Source organism: Cadophora gregata (assembly GCF_030347475.1).
Source record: "Cadophora gregata isolate MNR1 chromosome Unknown scaffold_7, whole genome shotgun sequence".
NCBI classification, from domain to species: domain Eukaryota; kingdom Fungi; phylum Ascomycota; class Leotiomycetes; order Helotiales; family Ploettnerulaceae; genus Cadophora; species Cadophora gregata.
The window spans coordinates 1,162,183-1,189,230 of record NW_026695930.1 but is presented as its reverse complement, the minus strand read 5'-3'; the positions used below and the strand labels follow the sequence as shown (position 1 = coordinate 1,189,230).

General features: G+C 49.0%; 10 protein-coding genes across 10 annotated transcripts; 3 read left to right on the top strand and 7 right to left on the bottom strand.

Moving 5' to 3' along the window:
• Nucleotides 1-294: 294 nt before the first annotated feature.
• ONS95_013140 (uncharacterized protein) lies at nucleotides 295-1,083 on the bottom strand (the record flags this gene model as incomplete). Its single annotated transcript, XM_058506775.1, has 2 exons — nucleotides 295-485; nucleotides 534-1,083. The coding sequence occupies 2 exons, from the start codon at nucleotides 1,081-1,083 to the stop codon at nucleotides 295-297; spliced, it is 741 nt and encodes a 246-aa protein (XP_058357505.1).
• A 29-nt stretch (nucleotides 1,084-1,112) lies between these two features.
• Nucleotides 1,113-3,950, bottom strand: ONS95_013139 (uncharacterized protein; the record flags this gene model as incomplete). The annotated part of the gene is made up of 3 exons (XM_058506774.1): nucleotides 1,113-1,437; nucleotides 1,560-2,789; nucleotides 2,878-3,950. The coding sequence occupies 3 exons, from the start codon at nucleotides 3,948-3,950 to the stop codon at nucleotides 1,113-1,115; spliced, it is 2,628 nt and encodes an 875-aa protein (XP_058357504.1).
• Nucleotides 3,951-4,190: 240 nt separating this feature from the next.
• On the bottom strand, nucleotides 4,191-5,531 carry ONS95_013138 (uncharacterized protein; the record flags this gene model as incomplete). Its single annotated transcript, XM_058506773.1, has 2 exons — nucleotides 4,191-5,443; nucleotides 5,495-5,531. The coding sequence occupies 2 exons, from the start codon at nucleotides 5,529-5,531 to the stop codon at nucleotides 4,191-4,193; spliced, it is 1,290 nt and encodes a 429-aa protein (XP_058357503.1).
• A 1,469-nt stretch (nucleotides 5,532-7,000) lies between these two features.
• HOM3 (Aspartokinase) lies at nucleotides 7,001-8,861 on the bottom strand (the record flags this gene model as incomplete). Its single annotated transcript, XM_058506772.1, has 4 exons — nucleotides 7,001-7,098; nucleotides 7,168-8,417; nucleotides 8,468-8,548; nucleotides 8,671-8,861. 4 exons carry the CDS (start codon nucleotides 8,859-8,861, stop codon nucleotides 7,001-7,003), a joined length of 1,620 nt encoding a protein of 539 aa, XP_058357502.1.
• A 515-nt stretch (nucleotides 8,862-9,376) lies between these two features.
• ONS95_013136 (uncharacterized protein) lies at nucleotides 9,377-13,523 on the bottom strand. Its single transcript, XM_058506771.1, has 3 exons — nucleotides 11,800-13,523; nucleotides 11,444-11,740; nucleotides 9,377-11,397 (listed from the first exon to the last, which is right to left on the bottom strand). Exons 1-3 carry the CDS (start codon nucleotides 12,228-12,230, stop codon nucleotides 9,891-9,893), a joined length of 2,235 nt encoding a protein of 744 aa, XP_058357501.1. The 5' UTR covers nucleotides 12,231-13,523; the 3' UTR covers nucleotides 9,377-9,890.
• Nucleotides 13,508-14,871, top strand: YOP1 (ER membrane protein DP1/Yop1). The gene is made up of 4 exons (XM_058506770.1): nucleotides 13,508-13,890; nucleotides 13,994-14,209; nucleotides 14,261-14,382; nucleotides 14,434-14,871. Exons 1-4 carry the CDS (start codon nucleotides 13,840-13,842, stop codon nucleotides 14,555-14,557), a joined length of 513 nt encoding a protein of 170 aa, XP_058357500.1. The 5' UTR covers nucleotides 13,508-13,839; the 3' UTR covers nucleotides 14,558-14,871.
• A 547-nt stretch (nucleotides 14,872-15,418) lies between these two features.
• MID1_2 (stretch-activated cation channel mid1) lies at nucleotides 15,419-17,442 on the top strand (the record flags this gene model as incomplete). The annotated part of the gene is made up of 2 exons (XM_058506769.1): nucleotides 15,419-16,688; nucleotides 16,736-17,442. 2 exons carry the CDS (start codon nucleotides 15,419-15,421, stop codon nucleotides 17,440-17,442), a joined length of 1,977 nt encoding a protein of 658 aa, XP_058357499.1.
• A 2,415-nt stretch (nucleotides 17,443-19,857) lies between these two features.
• On the top strand, nucleotides 19,858-22,134 carry ONS95_013133 (uncharacterized protein; the record flags this gene model as incomplete). The annotated part of the gene is made up of 1 exon (XM_058506768.1): nucleotides 19,858-22,134. The coding sequence occupies one exon, from the start codon at nucleotides 19,858-19,860 to the stop codon at nucleotides 22,132-22,134; it is 2,277 nt and encodes a 758-aa protein (XP_058357498.1).
• Nucleotides 22,135-23,356: 1,222 nt separating this feature from the next.
• Nucleotides 23,357-23,761, bottom strand: ONS95_013132 (uncharacterized protein; the record flags this gene model as incomplete). Its single annotated transcript, XM_058506767.1, has 1 exon — nucleotides 23,357-23,761. The coding sequence occupies one exon, from the start codon at nucleotides 23,759-23,761 to the stop codon at nucleotides 23,357-23,359; it is 405 nt and encodes a 134-aa protein (XP_058357497.1).
• Nucleotides 23,762-23,778: 17 nt separating this feature from the next.
• Nucleotides 23,779-25,373, bottom strand: ONS95_013131 (uncharacterized protein; the record flags this gene model as incomplete). The annotated part of the gene is made up of 3 exons (XM_058506766.1): nucleotides 23,779-25,085; nucleotides 25,134-25,311; nucleotides 25,365-25,373. The coding sequence occupies 3 exons, from the start codon at nucleotides 25,371-25,373 to the stop codon at nucleotides 23,779-23,781; spliced, it is 1,494 nt and encodes a 497-aa protein (XP_058357496.1).
• Between the last annotated feature and the right edge of the window lie 1,675 nt (nucleotides 25,374-27,048).

Genomic DNA, 27,048 nt, shown 5'->3' with positions numbered 1-27,048 from the left:
CCCCGGACCGGTGTTCTAGTATTCTCCGAAGAAAGCAGTATTGGCATTTGGTGTAATCTTTGACCAGACAGACTATCCAGCAGCGTTGATACTAGAGTCGAGATTCGTCTTGATGTAGGCAACTCTGGCAAAAGAATTCCAAGGTCTACCCAGATAGATAGTACCAGATACTACTCCAGAGCCTGCTGCTGGAGCTACTGTGCATTGATCGAAGACAATTCCGCCAATCGACGTATGTTAGGGAAGGAGCTACTTGAGGTTTCCTCTGTATATAACCGCGGCTTCAGCTTACCTTCAACAATCAAGCTTGATACAACCCAGAACTCTGTCTCCCAACAACGTATTTGTCGCTCGCTTGTCAGCCGTGATTGAGATCCCATTGGTATTCGGCGCCATCATCGAAGCTAAGAAGTACATGGAACCAGATCCCCAGATGAAATCTATTGAACCTTCGATGTACGTGTTGTACGTAAAAGCGCTGGCACCTGTTGCTGACATTAGCCTTGCGTCATGTAGGGGCCGCTTTCACTTACCAACGTTGACATTGAACGTGTCCTGGTTACCAAGGATTTGGCAGCCGTAGAATGAAGCGTTCCCATTGTTACCGACGGAAAAGGCCAGCGAGGCGTAGTCAGCGGCTTTGCCGAAAGTATTGACCAGATTGATATTGTAAAACTTGACGTTCTTTCCTCTGGAATAGAAGGTGGCGGAATCTGAGTTACTCGCGTCTCCTTGGGTATCAACTCCAGCAGAATTGGTGATGATAACTTGATTGGTCGAATATTTTGTTGGGTCTTCTGCGTATCCTTGAAAGATAGTAGCCCCTGATCGATTGAATGTGAGTTGCTCATTGTATGTTCCAGGATGTATGAAAATTGTTCGAACGTCACTAGTAGTTGGAAGAAGGGCAGTGCATTGAGCGATGGTCGTGTACGAAACCTTCCCATCAATCGCTGTCTTGGAGACAATACAAGCTCCCGGCGGACGAGTAGTTGAGTTACCAGTTTGGACAACGGCTACCGTTGCCTGAGGAGTGACAATCGAGTCCCAGTATGTCATGTCGATCCATGATGTTGAGGCCATAACACTGTTCAGGGAGTAAGTATCCGAAGTCAGCAGCGTTGCATTGCCAAAGCCAACACGGGCTGCAGTATTGTTCTCCCAGTTACCGGGTCCTGTGTTCTGGTATTCGGCAAATGTGACATAATCTGTGCGTGGATCCGTTCCGTTGCAGACCATACTTTCCAGCCAGCAGGTTGGATAATTGAATCTAGGTAGGAGTATTTTACCACAACTCTAGCGTAAGCATTGTAAGGCCGTCCTAAATAGACCTGTTGATTGAGATCGACAGTCGTATTGGCCGCGGCCGTGAAGAGGCACTGGTCAAATACATATCCGCCCACAGCAGATACGCTAGCTCGGCTGTGAGCAGTGATTCTGAAAAACGAGAAGTTAGTAAATATATTAGATGATCCAAGACATTGCGAGTTTGAAGAAGGCCTTACGAAGCCACCTTGGAGGAATACAGGGAATCGGCTGGCCCAAAATCATAAACTTACGCAGATTTTGCTTTCTTTGCTCCGATCGTGCATCCCTTGAAATATGACATTGAGTAGCCCCAGATAAAATCGATTGCGCCATCAATGTATGAGCTCTCGTAGTATGCAAAGCCCGAAGGATTTCCTGTGAGAATAGTGTCTTGCCATCCGACGAAGCTACAGCCGTAGAATCCAATCTGGTCACCGTAAATCGATGCTGCGAGGGTCACGTAAGAGGGAATAGCCCCATTCAGATTGTCAGTGTTGATGAAATCGATGTTGTAGAACGCAATATTCGTGGACGCAGTGGCAACTACAGCTGTTTCGGCATTCGTATGCCCTGAAGCAACTAGTGCAACAACGGAGAGACCTCGAGCAAATGTGAGGGTGACTTGATTGGAGGTGTACGTCTTTCCAACGCTTGCAGACTGATACCCAATAACGGTGACGGGACCCTTCCTGTTACCAGATAACTGCTCGGTATAAACTCCAGGATACATGAAAATAGTCTGAGCGTTTGTATCGGCGGGAAGAGAGGCCAATGCAGATGTCAGACTTGAAAATGAGTTTGTAATTGTGCCACCAAAAGAGACCAGGACCGCACCTGCAGGAGGCGTTGTGCCACTTGAAGGGTGGATGACCGTAGAATTGGCCGTGGAGGTAGCTGATGGAGTGGGATGTGCTGATGTTGGAGTGCCGCTGAGTCCGCTTGAGGAAAAATTAAATGATGGAACGAAGTTGTAAGCTTCAGTGTCGATCCAAGACGTGCTGCCCAGGAAACTAGGCAAGTCGTATACTGCAGCCTGAGCGGCTGTGAGGTTCGTTGCAAAGGATGCTCTGGTAGTGGACGCACTCCATGCACAAGGGCCAACGTTATTGTACTCCCCAAAAAGGACATTACTAGTCTGCGGGTTGGTCTTGGACCACACATTCCATCCAGCAGCGTTGATGTGCTTGTCAATATACGAGTTCTTGTAGACGACGACAGAGAAATTGCTGTATGGTCTGCCTAGATACAACAATCCGTAAAAAGAACCGTATGTGCCTGTGTAAGTGACAGCGCAAGCATCAAACACATATCCTCCGGTTGCGCTGGCGGACGATCTACTCTGTGCAGCAATGCAAGAGCCAGGTGTATTTGTAGCAATGTAGCATTGTCCGAAGTAGGCTTGCGAGAATCCCCAGATTAAGTCAACTGACCCTTCGATGTAGCAATTGGAGAACACTTGAGTACCCTTGTTGGCGAGAAGACTAGAAAATCCGGAGTCAGCGTCATTTACTCAAGGTCTCAATAAAGGATCAGAAGTTCTGATGGACCGAGAATGGGATGATCACCCACGTATCTTGGAACCCAATGAACGAGCAACCGTACGCCGCCATATTTGTCCCATAAAAATCAGCAGCAAGCGCAGCATAGCTATTGGTCTGCGGGAATGTATTGACAAAATCGATGTTATACAACGCCAGTCCACTGCCATCGGTCTTCTTAGTGTTGATAACAGGTGTCAATTCGTTCTGGCCAGCGCTGGTAGACACGCCATAGGTGAACTGGATCTTCACTTGGTTTTGTGAAAAATCGTTGACGAAGTTGGTCATTCCTAGTAGCATCACTTTTCCTGTACGGTTGATGTTGATCTGCTCGGTGTAGGTCCCAGGCAAAATAAAAATTGTCTTCTCCGCTCCATCGAAGGGAAGGGCAGAGATTGCCGCTTGTACACTCCCATATTGTCCGTCTGTGGGTGTCAAGGACACCACATAGGTATCTGTGGATGGCTTTGCAGTATTCGTCGAAGACGCAGTGGAGGATGTAGCTGATGTGGTTGAGGATGACACTGCAAATAAGGATGCTGGAAATCCCGAGAATGGAACAGTGGCAGCGCTATCGATCCAGCTAACATCCTCCAATACGCTGGCAGCAGAGTAAGCGCCGCCATCTGTTAATATCTGGACTTGGGCCGGCCTTGAAGATTGCACGAACCCAGGTCCTGTATTGTTGGACTCAGCAAAAGTAACATTCGCAGAAGTAGACTTGATAAGCCACCCGATGGGCTTGATGTGGGCATCCAGGTAAGAGTTTGTGACTGCAACTCTTGCCGAGACTGAATAATCCCGGCCTATGTACGTTGATTGGCTCATGGAGGTAGTAGTACTCGGGACGAAAGCACACTGATCAAAGACGAGCCGAGATGGATATGTAGCGACATAATTCTGAGCGGAAATGGTGTAACCAGGGGCATTTGAGACAATAATTGAATTACTGATGAAGGCAGCTCCATAAACCCAAACAAAATCCGAAGAACCCTCGATTCGGCAACCTGAGAAATAAAAAGTGCCAGTATTCGCAAGAAGAGTTCCTTGTCCAGATTTGAAGCCACAAGAGTAGAATCCGATTTGGAGCGCCTTCATGTCCATGGCAATAGCAACATAGTTCGGCGTGATTGGTGCAGTGTTCTCAAAATTGATGTTATAAAAGGCATGGCCCTTGGCTGCAGAAGTTGTCGATCGGAAGACCGAATAGGTCCCTGCACCACCAGCAGAGCTTAGCACACTGCCAGGATATTGCAGAGTGACCAAGTTGGCTGCCTGAGATAGAGGGGTTTTTGACTCTCCACGGAATATTGTGGCACCAGCTCTACTGAAAGCGGGAACTTGCTAAGTGTATGTCCCGGCCAGGATATAAACGTATTGCGTAGTGGAATCCTTTGGGAGTGCTGCAATTGCTGAACTGAAGGTGTTGTATTGAGCACAAGATCCGCTCGGACCGACGACAAGTGCGGTCGAAGGGATACTCGCGGGCAGATCACATGTCGCGGTCGGTGATACTGAGGAGGAAGTCTGGCTCGTCGTAATAACAGTCAATGAGCCGCCTGTTGCTGAAAAACTAGCAGACATAGACGTAGCTGTCTGTATGGAAGTTTGGGACTCAGTACTCGGCGAAGAAACGTTGGATGAGCTGGTCAAGGCAGATGAACTCGAGCCCGAGCTTGACACGACGACATTTGCCGCGGCGATGGACCTCAGCACCAAAGAATCCACCCACGACATTGCAGCACTTGTAAATCCAGTGAAGGAATTTGCAAACACATAATCGATCGTACAGTTTGAGAGCATTGATGAATTCATGTGAGCATCAATGCGTTTAGAGTCATACGAGAAACTACCAAGACCCGTTGTCTGGTATTCTCCGTAAAAACCATTCGTGCCCCATGTTCTCACTCCACCTGGAGCAACGAATCCTGCTATGCTTGAGTACTTGTAAACAGCTTGTGATCCGTCGCCATTGGCTCCAGCCAAATACACATAGGTGTTGGAGAGACCAGTCTTTTGAGAGATTGTGCAGGAGTCGATGACTGTTTGAGAAAACTGAGTCGGCGTCGAGTACCCCTTACTATAGACGACTATGGATGAACTGGCTGTTGGAACAATGGTGGAGCTATACACATAGACCCCAAGGTAGCCAGAGAACAACTTGTCAGTACCTTCGATATATGAATTCGCAATCAAGATCGTCCCGACATTCGAGGCCGTTATTGTACCAGCTCCGGAAGAGATGAATTGGCAGTTGTAGAATGCATTCTGCTTTGAGCGAAGGGACACAGCAGGAGCGGTACCTGTGTTGGTATTGATGAAATTGATGTTCCGCCATGCTGTCCCCTGAACACCACCAACTGAGAACGTCAGAGGCGCAGATGTGTTCGAGACAATGACTTGGTTCTTGCTGTAGCTGGTTGCATCTGCGCTTTCACTGATGACGTTGACTTGAGCAGTCCCGGATACGGTGATCACTTCATGATACGTTCCGGCTCTGACGAGGACTGGAGGTTGGGTAGATACTTGAGCGTAAGCCACAGCTTGGTTGATGGCTGTAAAATGTCCAGATCCAGATTGATCAACTATAACAGTACCTTCGAGAAATTAGAGAGATGTTCCGAAGCTTTCACTGTTTTGGGCATTACCTGACGGCGCTGCTATTGAGGAAACTGTGGGCGCCATAATGACACTTGACGCTGCCGCCGAGTCAGAAGATTGTGCTATGACATGACTTGAAAAATGCAACACAGCAAGCAATCCAGAGACAACTCTTTTGAAGCTTGACATAATTTCGACCTTACGACTTCAAATGAGAACAAGCGGACGGAGAACCGAGACAGCCACTTTCCCACTCCCGGGCCCGGGCACTCCAATTCCTTATACCTTCCCTACAGAGCAGGGAGCCATCGATCCAGCAATATGGCAGACCGTGCTCTCTCCTAGCTACCTTGCTGAGTTGCATGAGATCATCGCCAGGACCACTGAACGCTGGGACAAAGGCTTCCAATGAACATTACAATACCATGAAAATCATATGAGCTGAACAACCATTTTCGGCCGTGGGTGGCGACTCATTGCAGTTTCCTATCCACAGTTCACGATCTAGACAAGTCAAACCCTCAAAACATCACGGAGATGCGCCTGCATCTGGTAGATATCCATGCCGAGGCTATCGAACCATCAAGGCTTTCATCTCGGCCACATGGCCGCACAGACGGGTCGAACCTTCATGAGCTCGCTCTAGACGAAAAATAGTGTTTATGTCACCTAGCTGAGAATCGTCTGATGCTTGGAAATTGGGGCAAAAAGCTTGACCAGGTCGCTGGGAGCCTCATGATACGCGCAAAAATGATTAACCGAACTCCTGCCGTGCCATCCCCTGTCAGAGGGCAGGGGTAACTCCGGGAAAAGACCTCTGGGAAGTTTGGATGCGGGAAAGCATGTGCTGGAACAAGTCTGAGAACGTGGCGACCTCGACTCCGGGCTTCATCGGACCCGATGTCACCTCTTGATGTTGTGGTGGTGTTCATAAGTCACTCCACAGTCGACGTTGAAAGATGAGGCAACTTTGGCGAGAGATCCAAGAGCTCGGTTAAGCCGCTTTGTGCAAGTGGTAGACGACATGAAGACCTGAGAGCCACAAGTCAGTGTGGGCGAGAATTCTGCTTCTACTGTGTCAGCCAGTCAGGTCGAAAGTGCTCGTTTAGCTCCGCAATCAGGGCCGCCCCTTAACATCAAGACTTCCAATACTTGGAGCCGCATCTGTCTTCAGAATGCAAACGAACTTTCGAGTATTGAGCCAAGTCAAGAACTGAGCCCCTCCATAAGATACCCTGGAAATGCAACATGAAAGCCATGCAATATCCTTCACATTTGACCTGAGGCGCATTCAACAACAATGACGCAAGTGACAAGCGAGTCTACTTAGAAATCAACCACACAGAAAATCCTTGATATTCAAACAAATGCACCGCATTAAATGCCACCCATCGAACGCCGTCCCATCTATTTACCTTCCCTCACCTATATGTGATCTGAAACGACATGCTTTTTATCTTACCCCACCGCCCGCTTGATATTGGTATGGTATTTTCTGGAGGCCTCTCTCGCTTAATCTGGAGTTGATTTGTGATCCTGATATGCCCAATTCTCTACTCGAGGAAGGTGAATAAATTTGTATGCAGTATGTTCATGGCACGCGTAGACTCGTACGCGTTGATGACACAGCTAATGTTGATTTCGCTGGCACCTGGGAGGAGAGAACGAGCAGTGAGCATTCTGTTCCAAACCAGGGTGTGAAAAGGGGCGCGGAACTTACCTTGTGAGATCATCTCAATATTGACATTATTCTCGCCCAGCGTACTGAACATCCTGCCCGCAATACCAATCATATTTTTCATCTCAGCACCCACCAGCGACAAGATAGCCATCTTATTCAGTATGCTGACCTCACCGCACTCCTCCAATTCTTCTTTGGCTCTCAAAAGTTCATCGTCTGATATATTGGCTGAGTGTATGGCCATGGATACGTGTACTTCAGATGTGGAGATGAGATCTACGGACAATTGCCGCTTGTCGAGGATACGGAAGACCTTCGCGAAGAAACCGTGGGAGATAGACCGCTTGTTGGAATGTACGTTGATGACGCAGATCTTGTCTTTAATGGTGACTGCCGTTGGCCGTTTTGGCGTTTTCCTTGTTTGTGAGACGGTGCTGGCACTTCGAGCATGCAGTAATTGATTGGAGCTGAGCTTAACATCTGGGAGAACGATGGTACCATTTCCACGGGGGTTCTTGACGTTCTTGATGCGGATTTGGATCGGGGGGGTAGCGTGCATTACCTGGTCCATAGTGAGGTGGTGGATGACTTCTGACCCGTAGAATGTCAATTCTGCTGCCTCGGCTGGAGTAATGGTGGGTAGGAGACGAGCTGTTGGAACCTTGGTTGGGTCGGCCGTGAAGATACCGTCAACTTCTTTCCAAACCTGGAGCTCATCTGCTTTGATTCCGACAGCAATCAGTGCTGCACAGAGATCCGTATAACCTCTTCCAATTTCACCATCCATTAATCCACCTGGCACCGTTCCAAAGTAGCCAGTAACAACTGGTACCTTATCCCCACATGCCAGCACCTTCTCCTTCAGAGCGGCAGACAGCTGCTTATAGAATTCCAAGTCCAGCCCTTTCACGGGCTTGAAAGTGACCACATCTGAGAGATCCACAAATTCGGCATCCACTCCCCGGTCCTGCAGCAAGGAAGCCACAAACCGACAACTCAGCTTCTCTCCAAAACTGACTATACGATCCTTGCTCCTCCCATCAATCTCTAAATGCCATCGTTGGGCTGCCTCGCGATACTCAACAACCTCTCTGCATTCGTCCTCAACCTCTTTGACCAGCGCTGCTCGTATACTTTCGTCTCGAATATGTGTGCGCGCGGCATAGACATGGTCTTCGCATATGACCTGTACTAATCGCTCGTATTCCGCGACGAGACTCTCGTAATGAACGGACTCGATATCCTTGACCGAATTGACCTCTTCCAGTACACCAAAGACCTCTAATAACCTGTACCACACAATTAGCCCTACGCAATGAAAGAGCTATTCACAACTTACCGACTTGTGGTCCCTTCAACCTTCTTCCCCGTACTCCTGGCCGAACAAACCACCGCAATCTTATTGTCTTTCAAACTCGCCCTGCCAATTGCCTTTTGTCAGCCCGTTTCTCGTCTGCCATGTCTCGCAGTCAAAACTGCTTTCCCTCCCCCGCGACTCCCCTCCTTCCCAATACTCAGGACAATGCGAAAGCCACAACGAACCTGACGATATCCTCTGCAATATTGACCGCGAACTTCCCTACACTCGTGCCCCCAAACTTCTGCACCACCCAGCCGCCCTCACTGTCATTCCTCCACCTAGGAGCCTCCGCCCTGCTCGCTACGCCATTAACCCCCACCGCACCATCCTCCGCAGCCTCATTGCCGTTCGTACGAACCGGTAACGAAGTCATGATGCCAAAGAGAGCGACTGTGAAAACCCTATCCAACAGACAATCAAAGGAATAAACACTTGGAACAATTGGAGCGGGACTGGGCAGTTGATGAGCGAGGGAGTCATATGCTAATTTTTTCTGGGACCTGGCGCTGACTCTGGTCGGGTTCGAGCTTTCTCTATCCGAGATCGGGCAAGGATTGAAGATGACAGCGGGCGTACACGCTAAGATAAGACGCCCCGCGCCCGGAGGCAATGCAGGCAGGGGTAAGGAGGGGAGGGGAGGGGAGGGGAGGGGAGGGGAGAGGAGGAATCTGACCTGTTGCGATATTTAGGTAAGATGTAATTAGAGGCTTTGCTTAGAAGATACATCAGCTTGAATGTGTAAGAGATGCGCAAAGGGGCAAATGGTATAATATCGTTTGAGTTCTGCCAGCCGTGATTCATGAAGACTTTACACATTGAAATGAGTCAAGACTAGGAGACAGAAGCCACAACAGCAGATTGCCCGACCAAATCACACAGACGTGGCGGTCATGATGCTTCATAGGTGGCAGGACGGATGTAAGGTCACGGAGGCGTTCTTTTTCTTGCACCATGGATCGTTCCTCCTATTCGTTCACACCCCACGTAGGTATTTTCCCCGCATCCAGGTAGGAGGTATCAATGACATGGAAGGATCAGAAATTGCTATTGTGTATCCTGTGTCTGACTGTTCTGCATTTATTCAGCCTACAACCTATACCTAAGTAATCATAAGTACACGGGCCCAATAGACCTATCCCAACCGACAAATCAATAGGTATCCTACTCCCGTCAACCCCCAAATCGCAACAGCTCAAAGCAGAAAAGATATTAATGATCGCATAACTCATAGCACCGCATACAGTAACACTTGATCCCCATTGTACACCGATACCTCCCAGATCTACAGCCCAGTCATTTCGTCGTCCGCGTCGTAAAGTTGATTCCCCTAAACTCTGTTGTTGTCCCCCTAAAGCGAAAGAGAAGAAGCTTATGTCGTAATCCAATATCTGCTGGAATTATATTAAACCATTGATGAGTGTTGGATCGAATGATTCAAATCATGGGAGCCAAGCTGGGAAACATGACGATTGAATTCATATTTGCCCATAAAGTCATCGGTTGGTGTTCGAATCTCGATGCCGATGCCACTGTCATCGTGACTTCCTGCAGCAACATTCATTGCGGCCTGGCTGGCGATGTCCATTGGCCGAGGCATTGACATTCTATTGTCCGTGAGGCCGCTTTCTCTTAAAAAATCGTCCGTGCCGCTACTGTATCTGCTCTCGTGTTGGCTGACAGCTCGACTGACCACGGTCTGCTTTGCCTGATCACGAGTTGTTCGACAAGTCTTGAACTCCATGAAGCCACCCTGCTCAGCCATAAAAGCAATCATTTCGTCAATCCAACATTTGGTGACCCACCATGCGCCAAAGCTCTTGCCTTGTGCAATTGTTAAGTCTCTCATGACAGCAGTGCCGACTCTTTGGACGCACCAAACGATCTCGGCGTGAGTAGCATATGGAAATTTACCCGGAAGAGCCTGCAAGAAGTTGACCCAACGGTCCAACACATTCTCGGTTGAAGAGTCGGCGTGGATGCTGGCCTGCTGTTGACGACCAGTGCGCAAAGCCATCTCTCCGTATGGTGTCATGCCCTCGACCTCCCAAGGAACGCCAACAGGATCGAGGAGATCACGAAGCTCAGTGAGCAAGAGGGTGACAACATCATCCATACCTCTCGTGGGAACACATTCGGCAACCTTACGTGTGCGAACCATCGTGATCCAATCTTCGTACATCTGATCCCGATTGGCAGGATTGGAAAGCATGTTTGCTGCTGCATGTGCAGTCAAATTCACCCTTAGCTCACGATCCAATAAGCCGGCGAACAGCGTTGCTGGTGCAACCTTCGCAGCAACAACATGACTGGGATGGCCGTGAAAAGACGATTGGATGTGAGGAACAAGCTTCTCGGAAATATTTCTCAGGGTATCCAGCACTGGTTTTGGTGCAACTTGGAGGGTCAATGGTGCAACGACTCGCATCATCTTTTGGTACATGACAAAGTCGCATTCTTCAATCCATGGAGCGATGGTAGGGTTGGCGAATAATTTCTGAACAGGCATGGTAAGAGTGCCGTGGAAGGATGTAAAGAGATGGAAGAATGTCTTCTCTTTACAGAAACGAAGAGCATCGATAAGCGAGGTACAGTGTGATCGGTAGAGCGCTGTCAAGGCACTTGCAGAGTCTGGATCTGTGCCAACAGGGAGATACTGTTCGATTTTGGGCAAAGATATTGGATCATAGTCTTGCGTCAAAGGCTCCGTGGCTGGTGCGAAGTGGAGTCGTTGAGACATCTTGCTAGTGGTAGACTCAAGTTGAGGAATTCCTTGAATCTCGGGTTGATGATAGAGACTGTGAGGTCTCATGAAGCCCTCTGATGATTCTCGCTTTGGCTCGGGAATCTGGGATACATCTGGAGATGGGAATGCTGCCCGGTCAACTGGATATTGGGTGCTCATACTTTGGCTAGAATCGTGAGCAGGTACACTGATGGCAGGATAGGAAAACATACTTGAAGCTTGCTGTAAAGCTGGGTGTCTCGGTAAATGATTGAGCTGGCTGACTCTTTTGCTTCTCAGTCAACTCCGGTTGATCGTCTTTGAGACTGAAGTTGACGTAGTGGTATTTGGATTCTCCTCGTACTCCAAGTCGTCTGGTCTTGAGTCCTGGAAACAGTACTCGAACAAGTTTACCAAATGAAGCAGGGTTCAAAACAGTAACTCGCTCGGTTGCACATCTTGACACGTAATTCGCATACACTCGTCCTCTGGGGACCGATCCTTTTCCATTATCACAGACCGAATCAATCCTATTCGGAGTATAGCGGTCAGTTCTCTGTTTCTCCCAAGGGCGATCGATGTGGCTTACCAAAGCATAGCAAAAACCTGTCGCTGTCTTTCTGATTGCGGCCCTCTTTCATTTCCATGAAGCTCAGTAGCCACTTCTGGCAAGCTGCGGTGCTTGTTTGCTTGGAAGAGCTGTCTCATTTCCAACTCATTTGCGGCGCTTGACTTCGATGCCTTCTTCGCTGGTGCGCCGGCGACAGAGTCCACCTCATCTTGCTCATCACTGCGTCCTTCCATCATCTGGCTATCTGCTTCTCCATAGGTTGTCCCATAGCCGTCAGCTGGCATTGATTGGCGACTGGGTTCCGTCTTATATTGTTGTTCTTGGGGGTACACCATAGGGTGATGATGGCTCACACCAGTGAGTGAAGGATCAAGATCATATCCGCGTGGGTTTTGTAGTTGGGAAGCAGAATGTATAACCATATCTTCGGCAGTCATTTGGTGGCTCATGCTTCCGAAACGTTGTTGATGCGCGTGTGAATTTTGCTCAAACCATTGTTTATGGTATTCGGTGGCAGCATCTACAAGCTGTTGATCGACCCCAGGTTGGGTGACTCCGCTGTGGATACTAGTTGTAGATGCGCGCGAGAGAGGTCGTTTTCTGCTTCTACTGGACGCAGCAGTATTTGATCGTGACCGAGGGTTTGGGGGTCTGCTGTCTACGGATTGTTGATCTGCATTGATTGACAGGATTAGCCCCAAAGCTCGTGGAAAAGACGAGAGATACAGCTCCCACTGTCGCGTCAGGTGCTGCTTCGAAGAGATTTACTCACCCATGATGTCCACGGAGGGTTCAGGCTGTTTTGAGTCGTTGTATTGTGGGTTGCTCGGAATTGGAGTGGCTGGGCTATGTTGTTTATTTTTGCGACCGGTGGGCGGAGAGCGTCTGTTCCTGATTTCTCATGAAGCCAGTCGTCGCGTCGAAGAGAGAAGCCTATAGCCAACGGTGTGATTGAGGCCTTGGGCGGCGTCGTCGAGTGCCAGTGTCGTGGGGCGGCGTTGAGGGTGTCGTCGAGAAGGAAGAGATCAGAGTTGTTTACTCCTTCTGTGTTGATGAGGTCGGGCATGGCAACGGCGATTTCTGGGCGAGAGCGACTCGCTTGGCCCAGAACCCCTGCACCTGCTAGCTGCCCTTCCGCATTCTCAGCACCATGGTACGGCACGGAGGGAGGGCAAACATCATTTTGATGGGTATGACAACAGTTTACTCCATGCTGCTGATGTCGATGTTGATGTTGATGTTGATGTTTACTTTCATCAGATAGGCTCGTTTATGGTAGTGACAGGTCGTACTGTCCGGAACTGTGAAGCCAGCTGGCCCAAGTCTTGAGAAAGCATGCAAACAAGACAAGCACACAATGGCATTGTTATGATATGTGGCTCTGAAAATCACATTAAGCATTCGGGTACATGCTCAAGCCTCTCTCCAAGCCGGACCCTCATCCGTTGGGGCTGCTCAAGCAGTTGCCATCTGCCTAATCCTATGCTATGTAATTTCTTATCTAGACGGCTCAAAAGATATCGTGCAAATCAAGAACACAGACAAGCAACAAGCCCCACCAACTCGTCTTTCACGGGTAGTAGCCCTATCAGCAGCGCAGACAAGCAGGCATCTACGGATGCGAAGGAGGTAGGGCTTGGATGCACACGGTTTTCGAGCTCTCGGACGTGAAGAGACACACTGTAAGATGATATTGAGAATGGAAGATGGGGCAAATTCCGGATAGGAAAAAAATCGTAAATAGTCCTCACACAAACAAAACAATTGATCCAGATGATTTGCATGTGACTGGGACACGGGCTGAGTTGAGTGTCTGAGATTGGAAACTGGAACTGGCCACTCAAGAGCCACTGACGCTAGTGAGGCAATCCTCCCACATTCTGCCAACGTCGTCATTCCTCCTCCTCATCGCATCGTCTTGAATTGCTCATCCATCATCTCCGTATCTATTCACTACACCACAGACTCAAACTGCAACTTGTCCACTCTAACACAACTCAGCAATAGACTGTAACATCTGCAATTTCGAAGAAGTCCGCAATCCTCCTCCCAGTCGAAATGTCTTTCCAAGATAAGGCACAGGCCCATATCACCCAGATCGACAAGGAGGTAAGCACACGATAACATCCTTCCCAGCGTCCTGCACACTGGCGCCCAGCAGCTTGACGCTCTTCATCATGTCTGTAGCCAGGTGCTAACTTAGTCTCAACAGCTTTCCAAGTACCCAGTCTTGAACAACCTCGAGAAGCAGACATCCGTCCCCAAGGTCTACGCATTCCTCGGTCTGATCGCGACCTATTTCTTCTTTATCTTCTTCAACATCGGTGGTCAACTCCTTACCAATGTCGCTGGCTTCATAATCCCTGGATATTACTCGCTCGAGGCTCTGTTCAGTGTTGGAAAGAGTGATGATACCCAATGGCTTACTGTATGCTTCCCAACAAGCTTTTGAGATGGTCTAGCTGACTCTGTAACCTAGTACTGGGTTGTATTCGCTTTCTTGACTGTGTTTGAGAGCTTGGTTAGCGCCGTTTACTGGTTCCCATTCTACTACACATTCAAGTTCATCTTCGTCCTCTGGCTCGCCCTCCCAGCTACTAGGTAAGCTTTCCTTTCCATTATCACTTCAACCACAAGCTAACAGATTTGCAGCGGAGCTCAAATTGTTTTCCGCTCGTTTGTCCAGCCAGTCTTTGCCCGCTACTTCTCTGGCCCTGGTGCCACTGCTGCCAACCTCCGTTCCAAGGTTGACGCTGCTGGTGACAAGACCTTGTAAGCGGCTCAACTACACGACCTCCCATTATGGACTGCTAAGCCACGCAACGCCAATTCATTGATCGGCTAGCATCAGGGATGCAAACAAATATGGAAAGGGTGGGAAATCGGAAATAGGGATGGAGGAGAATATCATCATATAGGGACTGGATGGCTTTATGACGAGGGGGTTGTGGTGAAATAATGAAGGCAATTATGACATTCATGGCTTTTGGACGAATCTCATCCGGGCTTGGGAACGTTTTTCAAGGGTTTCTATAGATTGATGTACGGAAAGTCAATCAACAGCGTTTCGAACGAGAGAAATAAACTACAACTATGTGATTTAGCTCAAAGTAGCCCCAAGTATAGTGCCATTGACCTCAGAACTCCACGGCTTATTGGCATTCAAAACACCGTATCAATAGCTATGGCATATATGGCTTGTCAGTAACTCTGAGAATGACCCCTCAAATGTGGCTTGTTGGGTTTGATACATCAACCTAGAAGCAACAAGAATTTGGACCCTTGAATTTGGCCTTTTGATGCTCCTACTCCTCAATTTCAGGCTACAGTTGTAAAACAGAATTAGGTGCATCTGGTGAACTCCAAATCTCCCCATGCTGAGGCTTCATATGCTTACAGTTCTATTGGTACTAGCGGCCATCAGCCTAAAAATACACCTAGTTTGAGGATCCATGTCTATCAAACACCAAAACCTAAGAGCAACGACATCCCAAGGTAATTCGAACGAACCACGTCCAAATCGCCTCAAATATGCTATGCGACCCATGATCCAGCTTCGTTGACCGAATCTAGCCGTTCAATCTGAAAATCTACTCGAAAATACCAGTTCCAATGCGTACGCTGCTCTAGAACCGCAATGCCCCTCCCAAAGCTCAGTCCCCTCCAATCGCGGCTTGCAGCATCGCTCATTGCATCGATGATTTTGCTGTTATTCTACCTCTTGTTCACAGTTCCGAGTTTCGCATATGCCACCGACGTAGATTGGATACAGCCGGAAGATCACAACCACGAGCAATTAGTGGACTTTCCCCTCCTGGATGACATCGACGGGCTGGAGTTGAGAGAGGCGGAATACGAGTCGGAGTTCTTTGGGATTGATAGATCTATTATTGGGAGAGCTACCACGCAACCTACGGGCTTGGTGAACAACCGGATTGAAGCTACGAATGTTCAGCTGGGACAGAGCTTCTATTATGTGTTTACGAATGCTTCACTTTGGGGGGAAAAGTCTCCAGCAACACCCGGCCTGCCATCCCAAATAACCCTTCACAAGCGGCAGCTTTTACGATCAGACGATCCCATATTCCGACTCAACAGCATGGAAGGGCAATATGGGGAGGAATCCGAGTTGAGTCGCAGGCAGAGCACGACAGTAACGGAGACCAACAGGACGTTATACATCACTGTAACGACTTGCGATCAGCCTACATCGGATACTACTACGGATCCCCCGCCGCAGCTTCAATTATACGTGTCTCAGTCCGCGAATAATACAAACCCTGGGCCCGATCAGGATACGAGTCTCCAAGAGCTCATTATACTAGAAGGAGGGTATGCTCTGCATGAAGTAAATGCTACTGGCGACGTTTACATGAGCATATACGCGCCGAATGCGACCGAGTACTCTTCCGGAGTTTATAGTGCCCAGATCGCTGCCTCAATCGATGCGCCGTTCCACACATACTGGAATAGCTCGGATCCTAACCTTTTTCTCGTTGATAGTGATGACTTCTCTGCACTGCTTTTTACCGACCCTTTCATCACTGATGCTACGAACACGACCTTGCTCGCTGAATGGATGGATCATGCTCCTCCGTACGTTATATTTGCAAGCGATGCAACGGATACATCGTTGAAGGGTCTTGAGCGGTCGTATTGCGGTCTCAAAACCAAAGCGCAGGTTCAGGAGAGCAGACCAGGACAGACGGTTAGCACTATTGTGACTGGGATGACCTCCATAGGGAACTTGACTCTTCCGAGACAGCAATTCTTCGTCAACGGGCTGGGAGCCGGCAAGTCATACAATGTCATGCTAGCTATGGATGGGAACTCAACGAATTCAGGCAACTTTGTGGTTGGTGGTGGAGGTCAAGTTTTCAAACAGACAACGTTTGAAATGCTTCAAGGTAAGTCGACGATCACGTCTCTTGAATACTAGGCTAATATTTCAAAGACGGAAACTGTGCTGTGATATACGATCTCTCATTCTGTGATCAGACAGCATACTCTGTACCCTCGAATCCCAACGTGTTCCCCAACATGAGTGCCCTAGCTGCGTTTTATGACAACGCAACCCAAGCCAGTTTCGCAAACTTTGAAAAAGTTCTGGCACAAATACCTTGCGAGACCACACCCTCTGCTCAGTACTCGCTTGCAAGAAATTGCGACGATTGCAGAGAGGCATACAAGTTGTGGCTCTGTGCAGTGAGCATTCCACGCTGTACAGATTTTACCAAGGAAAAAGAATGGCTGCAGCGAAGAGCAATGGGACAGCCCTTCCCAAACGGCACCTTCCTGCCTGTTCGAGACCTAGAAATCGCGAAACAGACAGCTGCAATCAACATTTCCCGCAATGCTCTGATTGATGAAAAACTAGTACCGGGTCCATATAACGAAGTCCTACCCTGTGATGAGTTATGCTTCAACCTGGTGCGCAGTTGCCCAGCGATAATGGGCTTCAACTGTCCGCAACTCGGCGACATTGGTTTTGCTGAGAGCTATGGTGTATATCCACAGTTCCCTGGCGATGACAGCGGCCGCATCTCGAACATTACTTGTAATTCTCCTGGGATAATATACTTCAAGTCGACTGGTCGTCAGGTACTACCTTCGATGATGTTCGTGGCTTTGACTTTGGTGCTGGGACTTTGTTTCATATGAGAGACAGTAATAATCATGGGACTTGATGCATGACACGGCGTATGGTTGAGTGGGCGTTCTGGGGCTGATAAAAGGCAAGGGAGGAGATTTTGAGTATTTCAGAGGATTAGACATCTCACTGTAGTATTATTTCAAAGAAGAGGTTGAGGCTAGACCAGATGCATCTCTTAACCGACATTCATCTGAGATCGTCTCATGAACCTTATCTAAGTTGATATGTCGTGCATAATCTTTCCTTATCCCGCTAAGCTTTCATAAAGTAAACATAAACGGAAACACAGTTATGCTATCTTTATGTATCTTCTTCACCCTCAACTAGGCATCAGCTCACCAAAGCCACGCCCCTCCGGCGATTCCGAGCTCTATCTCTTGAGGTCTCAGCTCATGCCGTCATAATCGGACATATTTCCTAGTGTATATCTGGCTGTATCCCCATCCAGCCTGGATGGTGATCCAAAGCAAGGAATCGAGGAGCTTAGACAAGGACAGGGTTACCATTAGGGCAGGCTTTAATATCTGCCGGGCTGATGCACGACCTTACTGTAGTAGTCACGATGCGTTGTACAAAATCTAATTTTACATTGGCTGGCGGGCACGGATGACCTGCTCAGATCTGAGGACTTTTGACCTTCAGGGAGTCAAGACTGTGGTTTGCATGAATTCGTAAATTAAAAAACAGAGAAGTGCAAGGAGGGGTTGTATTAACGAGGAGTTTTATAGGAGGGATGGGAATGGTTTTGAGAACAAAAGGTTCTTTTCGTGTGTTTAGGAAGATCATGAAGATGGGAATTTGACCCGATGACAGGACGGAAAGAAGAAAAAAACCTTCATGACAAAGTTTGCTGGAAGGAACATGCCAGCTCGAACCTGAGCATCTGATCTTAATTCTTACTTTCATCTTCTTCATAGCGGATGCTCGTGCTTTCGTTTGATCATCGAAGCACATGGGATAGGTGTGAGTTTCGAGGCCGCCTCGTCTGTCTTGTCTGCAGCACTTCTGATTGGCCGACGCGTGATTTCCAAAGATAAACAACGGGCGCGTCGAACGTGTTTTAGCGCCCTGCCCCGACGACGACCTTTCCACGACCTCTCCATCGGGATCAAGCACCGCCAATCAATGCAGCAAGAGCTCTCATATCCCAGGCAGCATCACATCGCGGCATCATCACTGGCTTCATTTCTCTCGCTTTGCTTTGGACTTTACAGCTGATACAGAGCAAGACCACGCGTGCAGGTGGTTTGGTGTTGAAGGCTGTTTTCGCCCGCGTTGTTCCCCTCCTCCACACATTATTGCAACACACGAACATCCCAAACGTCTGCTTGTCCTGGCGGCTTTTACCCTGAGCCAGTGCTTGCTAGAATTGGCACTACTGGTCAAACTAAAGGAGCCGCTTTCTATCTGATACAGTCCAGGACTGCTGCCGGTCTGGGTTGGGTTGCTGACCTCGTCGGCGCCTCGGAGGTCTGAGAGCGAAGCAGCGCAGAGCAGAGCAGAGCAGAGCAGACTCAGCAGACCCAGCAGAGATTAATACCGAACTGGACTGTACTGTATGGCGTCGAGGCTGGATGATATCTCCCTACGTCGTTCGTGAATTCCAGCGACCCGCTCTGCTGCACACCCAGCATCCACATCGGACCAGGGCCTCAGGGCCTCCACCCTTCCCTTCCCAGCGACGCCAGCGTCCCACGCACGTCTTCCTTGCTTTCCGCCAAGGTGTCCGGCACTCAGGTCACTCGAGCCAACCAGATCCAGCTCTTCTCGAGGTCCTTTTCTCGTCCAGTCCAGTTCCAACGAGCTGTATCCTTCCCCGCTGCTCAGCATTTTGCATTTTTCACTACTGTCCGCTACAGTAGCTGTATGCCCCAACCCGATCCGACCTTTGCTTGCTCTTGCCCGCTTGCTTGCTCCTCTCCTTGGTGCCGCGCCGCTCTCACATCATACCACACCACCACCACCACCACCACATTCCACAACCACACCTTGCCCTCTTCCGCTTCCCACCTGGGAACATCAACTTCATCTCGACATCCCGAACTCCTCCTCCCTTCCACCACTCCCGAAATACCAACATTCGACCCAACAATCGACCCATTTCGACCCATTACGACAACGGAATCTTCGAGACTCTTGATGCCATTATTTCCCCTTGCTTCGACTGTCTGACGCGGAATCCACCGCAATCTCGCTCCACAATCCGATCGACGATCCTGGCCAGACGCTTCAGCACCCACTTCAGTACAGTAGGCTCCCTTACCCAAACCTCGTTGAAGGCTTTTCGACTTCTCTCCAAAGGCTAACACCAGATGCTGCAGCTCACCACGACATCAATATCCACAAAAGACTACACATCCACGCGTGTGTCCGCTGAGGCTCCCAACAAATCCCACAGCTAACCACCGCGTCGTCGACCCACGATGTCGTCGACGCGTTATTCGCAGCAACCGCTGCAAATCTACCAAGATCCAACCTCCTCCTTCGACCGCGCCCCTATGCCCTCAGGACAAAAATCGATTACCAAAAAGCTATCACCACTTCGCCCTATAAAGAATGCTGCGTCGAGGAAGAATATCGTTTTCAACCCTCCACACGCTGGACCGAGCAAACAATCCCCTCTGAAGTCGGCTCAGCAAACCTCCAGTTCCCCTTCCAGGGCTCCATTCAGCAACAAGTTGAACATGATTTCAATGCCACCTCCTGGGGTGTCCTCATGCAGTACAGATTCTATGGAGAAGAAGCAAAGTTCAACGTCAAACTATAAGCCCCAAAAGGCTCTGTTCTCGAATTATTCGAACAGTGCGTCGTTTGATCAGGAGAACAACTACCCCCCCTACCCAGTACCAATAGCACCATCTCATGATAGACTGAATGCGTCAAACTTCTCCCTGGAAGGATTGTATGGACAGAAGCCACCAAAACGCTTGATGGATGCCGCCCCGATTCATGAATCTAGACCTTTTAAGAGAACCAAGCTACCCGTTTCGGAAGTTCAAGAGGAGGATAATATGGAGTTTGTGGAATTGCCTGCCCCGGACTCGTTCCCTCCTCTGGTCGATGATGGATTGAAGCCACCTCACAGCTATGCTCAGCTGATTGGAATGTCTATATTGAGAGCACCAAATCGACGACTTACTTTGGCCCAGATCTATAAATGGATTTCAGATACGTACACCTTTTACAGTGCAACAGATGCCGGATGGCAGAACAGCATCCGACATAACCTCAGTCTCAACAAGGCCTTCATAAAGCAGGAGAGACCGAAGGATGACCCAGGAAAGGGCAACTATTGGGCAATCCAGCCAGGGATGGAGCACCAGTTCATCAAGGATAAGATTACTCGCAAGCCACCTGGACCAAATGAGAATGTGCCTGTCTTGTCAACCAACCTTTCTCCTGTCAATCTACCAGAGACTACTCAATTCAAACCTCCACCACCACCTCCTGTACAAGCACCCGAGCTCCCTCCGCAACAATCATACACACTCCCAGAGCCTCAACTTTCTACCATTGCAGAGCTATCTTCTGATGCTACGATCCCAGGCTCGGACGCTTGCAACACAGAACCAGAAATCGAAGATGAGCCCGAGATCCCGTCGTCACCTTTGATGCATTCCTCGCCTCCTGCTGCCGCTATGCATTCATCACCTCCAATCGCACGCCATATACAGAAGAGACATGATACACCTCCCCCCGTTCCACGCTTTCCTTCTTCCTCGAGAACCCGATCGCACAAGCGTAAATATGCTTCAATGGACGATAGTGGATACTTTTCGTCCCTTGATTCATCTGCTCTACGTCCTCATCGACTACTCACCTCGGAAGCTGACCGACCTCGGATAAAGCGTGGTCGTGCCGAGGAGGAAATCGCTAGACTACGCGGCTCTTCATACGACAGTCCAACAAAGAACCGATCACTCTTTGCTCCAGCATCCTCATCACCTATGCGTGTCAGTTCTAAGAACGAGCCTTCGCAAATGCTTCCACCTCTGACCCCAGCCGTGAAGCTAAAGCCTCCTGTTCGACCTCCACCATCCGTTTCACCCAATACCAACCTCCGACTTCATCGGGATCGAGTACGGGAAATGGTCGGTTCCCCACTTCGTGGTATGACAGTGCTTGATGAGAACACACCCTGGAGCCCTGCCTTCAATCTGGACGAACCTTCTACCTCAATGTTTCAGGACTTTAGTTTGGACTTTGATATATTCACAGACGCTTCTGCAAACCTGCTAGGAAACTATGGAGCAACTTCACCCGAGAAGAAATCCGTCAAGCGACCTCGCTTAGACAGATCAAGATCAGCCAGCATGCTTGCGGATCTGTCGCACAACAACCTCAACAAGAGTATCACCTCTACTCCCTTGCTGAAGTATACACCTTCACTAGGGATTGGATTCAGCTCTCCTCTCAAAGGTCTCGGTCTTTGTCAATCACCAAGCAAGCTTCTCGACCTCGGTTCTCCGTCTAAGATCTCAAGTCCAAGCTTCAATATTTCCCATTTCGAACTTCCTCAGGAGGACTTTTACGGCTCTGAGTTCCTGGCGGAGGATATCGATGAGGGTTGGGACATCATGCAAGGTTTCCAGAAGATTGGTTCTGGCACCAGCAATGCCCCAAGTCAAAGTATGAAGAGATCGCCAAAGGCTGGTGGATCGCGACCGGGGCTTCCTCGAAGCTTCACGTCTCGCTTCTAAAGTGTGGATGCTGATAACGAATTTTCTTTCTGTCAACGTTGAAAGCAGTGGAAAAGAAAAAGTGACGAATTCACGATATTACGAATAGGTAAAGGTGGTGCTACATCGTCAGCAAGCACCCCTGCTTGGATGTATGCACAGGGATTGGATGGATATGAATTTGATGGAGAAGTTGATTGAGGAAAGAAAGAAAGAAAGAAAGTGAAGGATAGGATACGGATACGGATACGATAGAGCTGATTACGATACAGCGGCCTCACGGCTTCACTTTGCACATTTTGTTGTTGATGATAATGATGTTGGACTACCTTGGTTCTTGTCTGTGGTACATATTTCGTCGCTACTTGGTTCTCGTCTTACTGGGATGGATTGGGCTTTCTTGTCTGTTTTTTCTTAGCCCGTTTCTTGTTATCTCTTTTGTGTCTCTTCGGTAGCGTTGCTTTTTTCCCCGCTGATTGGGATTTCCGATGGATGGATGGATGGATGGATGGGTCTGCACTGCGGATTATGAGCTTTCCGGATTTGAGTACTTGAATTGATGGATGGACGGAGTGTGAATGGGGCATAACTGAGAATACGGAACGGGCGAGAATCGAGCCGAATAAATGAGATTGATTACCATCTGATTATCTGCTTGCCTGCCTGGCTGCCTGCAAGTTGTTGCATTCTCTCGTTGAAGGTCCTATCGTTGTGATGTTACATGTCTCGCCCACGTCCAGCTCCCAATCTCTGGAATGTTGACAGCAAATGAGCACAAATGCGGATGTCTGACATGGATACTTGGTATCCAGACTCTACGAAGTACTGATGTCGCTCCCTCTCCTTCTCATCTTGTTATAATGACATCTCACATCTTGTTGCATATGTTCAAACCTGCAGTCATCACTTTGACTTCATGACCATGAGTAGTTGATGAGAGTGGTGTCAAAGCCAACCATTCAAGATTGAGAAATTCGTACAGACGTAATTCTAACCTATTTTTCTTCCGCCGATTGTCTCCTTCTCGCTTGTAAAACTCTAAGATGGAGCCATAGCTCGCAGGGACTCATACCCATACTCCAGTCCAAATACAGATCTGTTCTACTAATACACATCAATGTCCCGTTCTTTGAAGCCATGATCGATTATCTCCCAAGTACAAACCGAAACGTAGGCTTGAGTATCGCAACTCCGCCTCCTTTCTTGACTCTGTCCCGTTCTCGAAACTCGTTGGTTTCGAGTATCATCTCCTAGAAGGCGGGCTAGTCTGCGCACTTCCATCAATTTTCGAAGTTGTGCTAATCATCGGATACGCCTGACCATTATCCATCTCCCACCTCCTATCTCCTGTAATAATCCCATCCATCGACACCGCGCCCTGCTGTTCGCCCAGGCCAACAGCCACACTTACCCCGACCCCACTAGTCGTCAAAACACTTCCGCTGCCTCTCTCCTTCCTCGCCATCACATACGAATCTCTGCTTCCCAGCTCCTCGGCATCAAAGTCCCACTCCCGCCAGAAGTCACGCTTCCCCCTCACAGCACGCTTGACCCAGCCAGGGAGGAGCCCACCTCGTACTTTGTACGTCCAGTAGTCTTTGTATTCGTGGTCATGCGGAACTATTCGTCCACTGGAGAGGACCGCCATGAGCCAGGCGCCAGTGTTTAGGATGGCGTATGTGACAATACCGACGATGAGACCGTAGGCGATGGAGTATGTGAAGGGCATAAGTGCCATGGTGAGGAAAGCAGGGATCGAGTCCCGATGTACCTCCAGTTGATCTCGGTGCAGGCGCGAGCCATCATCGCTCCAACGAGGATGAGTGTGCAGCCTGTGGCCCAGGGAGGTATACTGGCGAATATTGGGGCAAAGAATATAGATATGAAGAAACAGAGGCCAGTCACACATGCGGTTATACCTGTTGTGCCGCCTTCTGAGATACCAGCTCCGGATTCGATAAAGGCCGTTACGGGAGGACAGCCAAAGAGTGAGCCGATTGTGATACCCATCGCGTCGACGAGATAGGCGACAGCGCTACCTTCGAAGTCCTGCGTATCTTCGTCCATAGCACCGCAGAAGCGAGCCATGGAGTAGAGTGTTCCAGTACAGTCGAGAATGTCAACGTACAAGAACGTGACGAGAGCAATGGCGAACTGGCCTGCGTTCGAGCCGACCATGGCCCAGTCTTGGACGCCAAGAGTATATTTGATTGGATAGAATGTTACAATCTTCTTGAAGAACTCAAAGGATGAGTCGCCGCTATCAGTTCGTGGAAAGGCGGTTATGGTGGTATCTCGGGGCCAGGAGATGACCGATACAAAAAGTATTCCGGCGATGATGGCACCTTTTACTCGATACATCATCAGAAATGCTGTGAGGATACCTCCTCCAAATACGCCAAGCCACAATGTAGGATTTCGCATCTTGTGAGACTCGCAAGCTCCTGTGTTGGGATTGATGAGTTTGTGTACACATCCAGCGAGTGCAATAGGCTCGCTGGTGCCTCCTCCGCCTGTAATTGCGCCGATACCAGCATCGTAGGTGAGTCCAATGAGGGCGAGGTATAGACCAATTCCAGCGCCGCTGGCAATTTTGAGACTTCGAGGAATCGTCCGAGCCAGCCATTGTCTAAGGCCGAGAATGGACAATGCAACAAAGATGAGCCCCTCGACAAAAACGGCAGTAAGAGCCAGACGGTATGATATGACACCAGATCCATTGGGTCCAACCACCTGATATGTGAAGTATGCATTGAGTCCCATCCCAGGAGCCAAGGCAATAGGCATATTTGCGAAGAGTCCCATGCAGAAACTTGTCAGGCATGAGATCGCCGCTGTTGCAGTAACCAGATCTCGATTTATTTCGAGTTTACAGTTGTTGTATGTTACTGTTGAAGGGTTGTTGTTATTTTGGCAGTACTTATCGTCTGAAAACAGGTTGTTTGGTTGACATATACACGTCCCACCACATGCTATTTTCTTGTCAGCCCTATTGTTATATTATAATATATAAGACTTACCGGCAACTATGGAAGCATTCACTGAGATGATATATGCCATTGCAAAGAATGTAGCAAGACCAGCTCTCATTTCGGTCATGAACCTCGAGCCTCTCCTCTCACGAGGATGTCCAGAGAATTCTAATCTGAAATGCCGCCCTATGGCACTCCTGGCCACGACCATATTCGTTTTCTCAACCTGAATCCGGGAATCAGCAGAAGCACGAGCAACAAGTCTTCTTCAACACATACCCAACCCATGGCGCTCGAATGTTGATCTCAGAATTGTATTGGTGAATTGAATGAACGAATGTCAACAATGGCTGAGGTCGCCAGGTCGTTATATGATCAAGTCGTGTCTCATGAAGATATATCCATCACCCCTAGGTGTCTCAACAGTAGCCAAGCAGCCCTAAGCATTTACAGCTGCCGAGCTTCCATCAACACCTCGTCCTAATTTCCAAGTTCTGTCTCCAACCTCTAAGCGAGGCCTTCTGAGTGGTATGTTTGTATCTTCCGTGAAACCAGATAAGTTTGCGCCTGTAATCCTGCACCTGAAATCAACACGAAAACAGAAAGACCAGCAGGAAACATCGGGAGCAAAAAAGGGTCCTCAGCATGGGAAGAAGGAAGATGTTTGGGAAGTAGTGTGGGGAAAGGAGAGAAGGGAGGCAGAGGTGGACCGGACCGATGTGGTGGGATGGACGAGAAGTCAGTCTGACCGGGGAGGTGATGGCCTGAAGGGACGTACGCATGGCATTGCAGCACTAACAGGTATGACATCTGAATGGCATGTGCCAGATCAAGCCACTCGGCATCCGTGAGTACAAGGGGCTGGCAGCGTAGTGATAGGTAGTGAATCGAAAATATCCACATGGAGAAGCAGAGCATCTCATTTGTTCCGCCCGCTTGTCCCCCTCTAGCAGCCTCTTACAATCTTGAATCGTATCAAGAAAGTATGGAGAAGGATGGTGGGTCTGCCCTACGAGATATGTGGACAAACAGAGGGGGTGGAGGGTTGATTGTGCTATGGATCGACGGACTACACTGGATTTGTCCTTTTGTGCAACTTAACCATGCACCTTGGAGCAGAAGTACCTGAACTGTGCTGATTTGTACTTCCAAGAGCTATCAGATCGACTCATCAAAGCAAGTAGCAACAGAGCGACAAATGAATACCTCCAAAACTTTGGTTGAAATGCGAAACCGCCACTGGTTGGAAGCCTCCAGATGACGAGGTCGGGAGTCACCACACTGACTTCGTCACAATGATAAGCTTCCTAGATAGACTTTTGCTGCATGCAAATGCATCTAGGGTAGTCAACCACGACAGGAGCGTCAAGACACAACATCGTGCTTTCCCTCAACGTTACAAGTCTAGGCCCAAATAGATGAGGCAGTAAAGTGCAGTATCACTCGACATCTTCTCCGACTAGACGAGTGGAGCAGCGTTGTCCGAGACTGGTAATACTATTAAGAGGAGGGACGGGTGAACTTAGGTGAGGTGATGTGAGGTTTAAGTCTCTTGTTTCAGGCCGTCGGGGTTGTCTAAATCGCTTCTAGCACGTCGTCTTCCCTGCCAAAAGCTCAGCAACCCCAGACTCCAAAACAGGCAGTTCAACCACCGAAGGTAAGCCAGAGCGCACGAGGCAGAGACCGCGTTGAGATTCTCTCAGCTCCTTCCAAATTGACGTCCCATGCAATATGTTATTATATCTTAACTTTTCTTGCCATATCCTGGTCGAGATAAGACCTGGACCTGTTGCAGTGGTGTCCCATCTGCGTGGCGAACGTTCCAGCCATACGTTCAGATGACGTGACCAAAATCATGGGATGGTTACTTCGTATCTGACGATGATATTTCTCTTAGTAATGCGGGTTTATCAATCATTAGTGCCTGAAGATGTGTGTACCAACTCTCTTGTCGTGCAGAGTA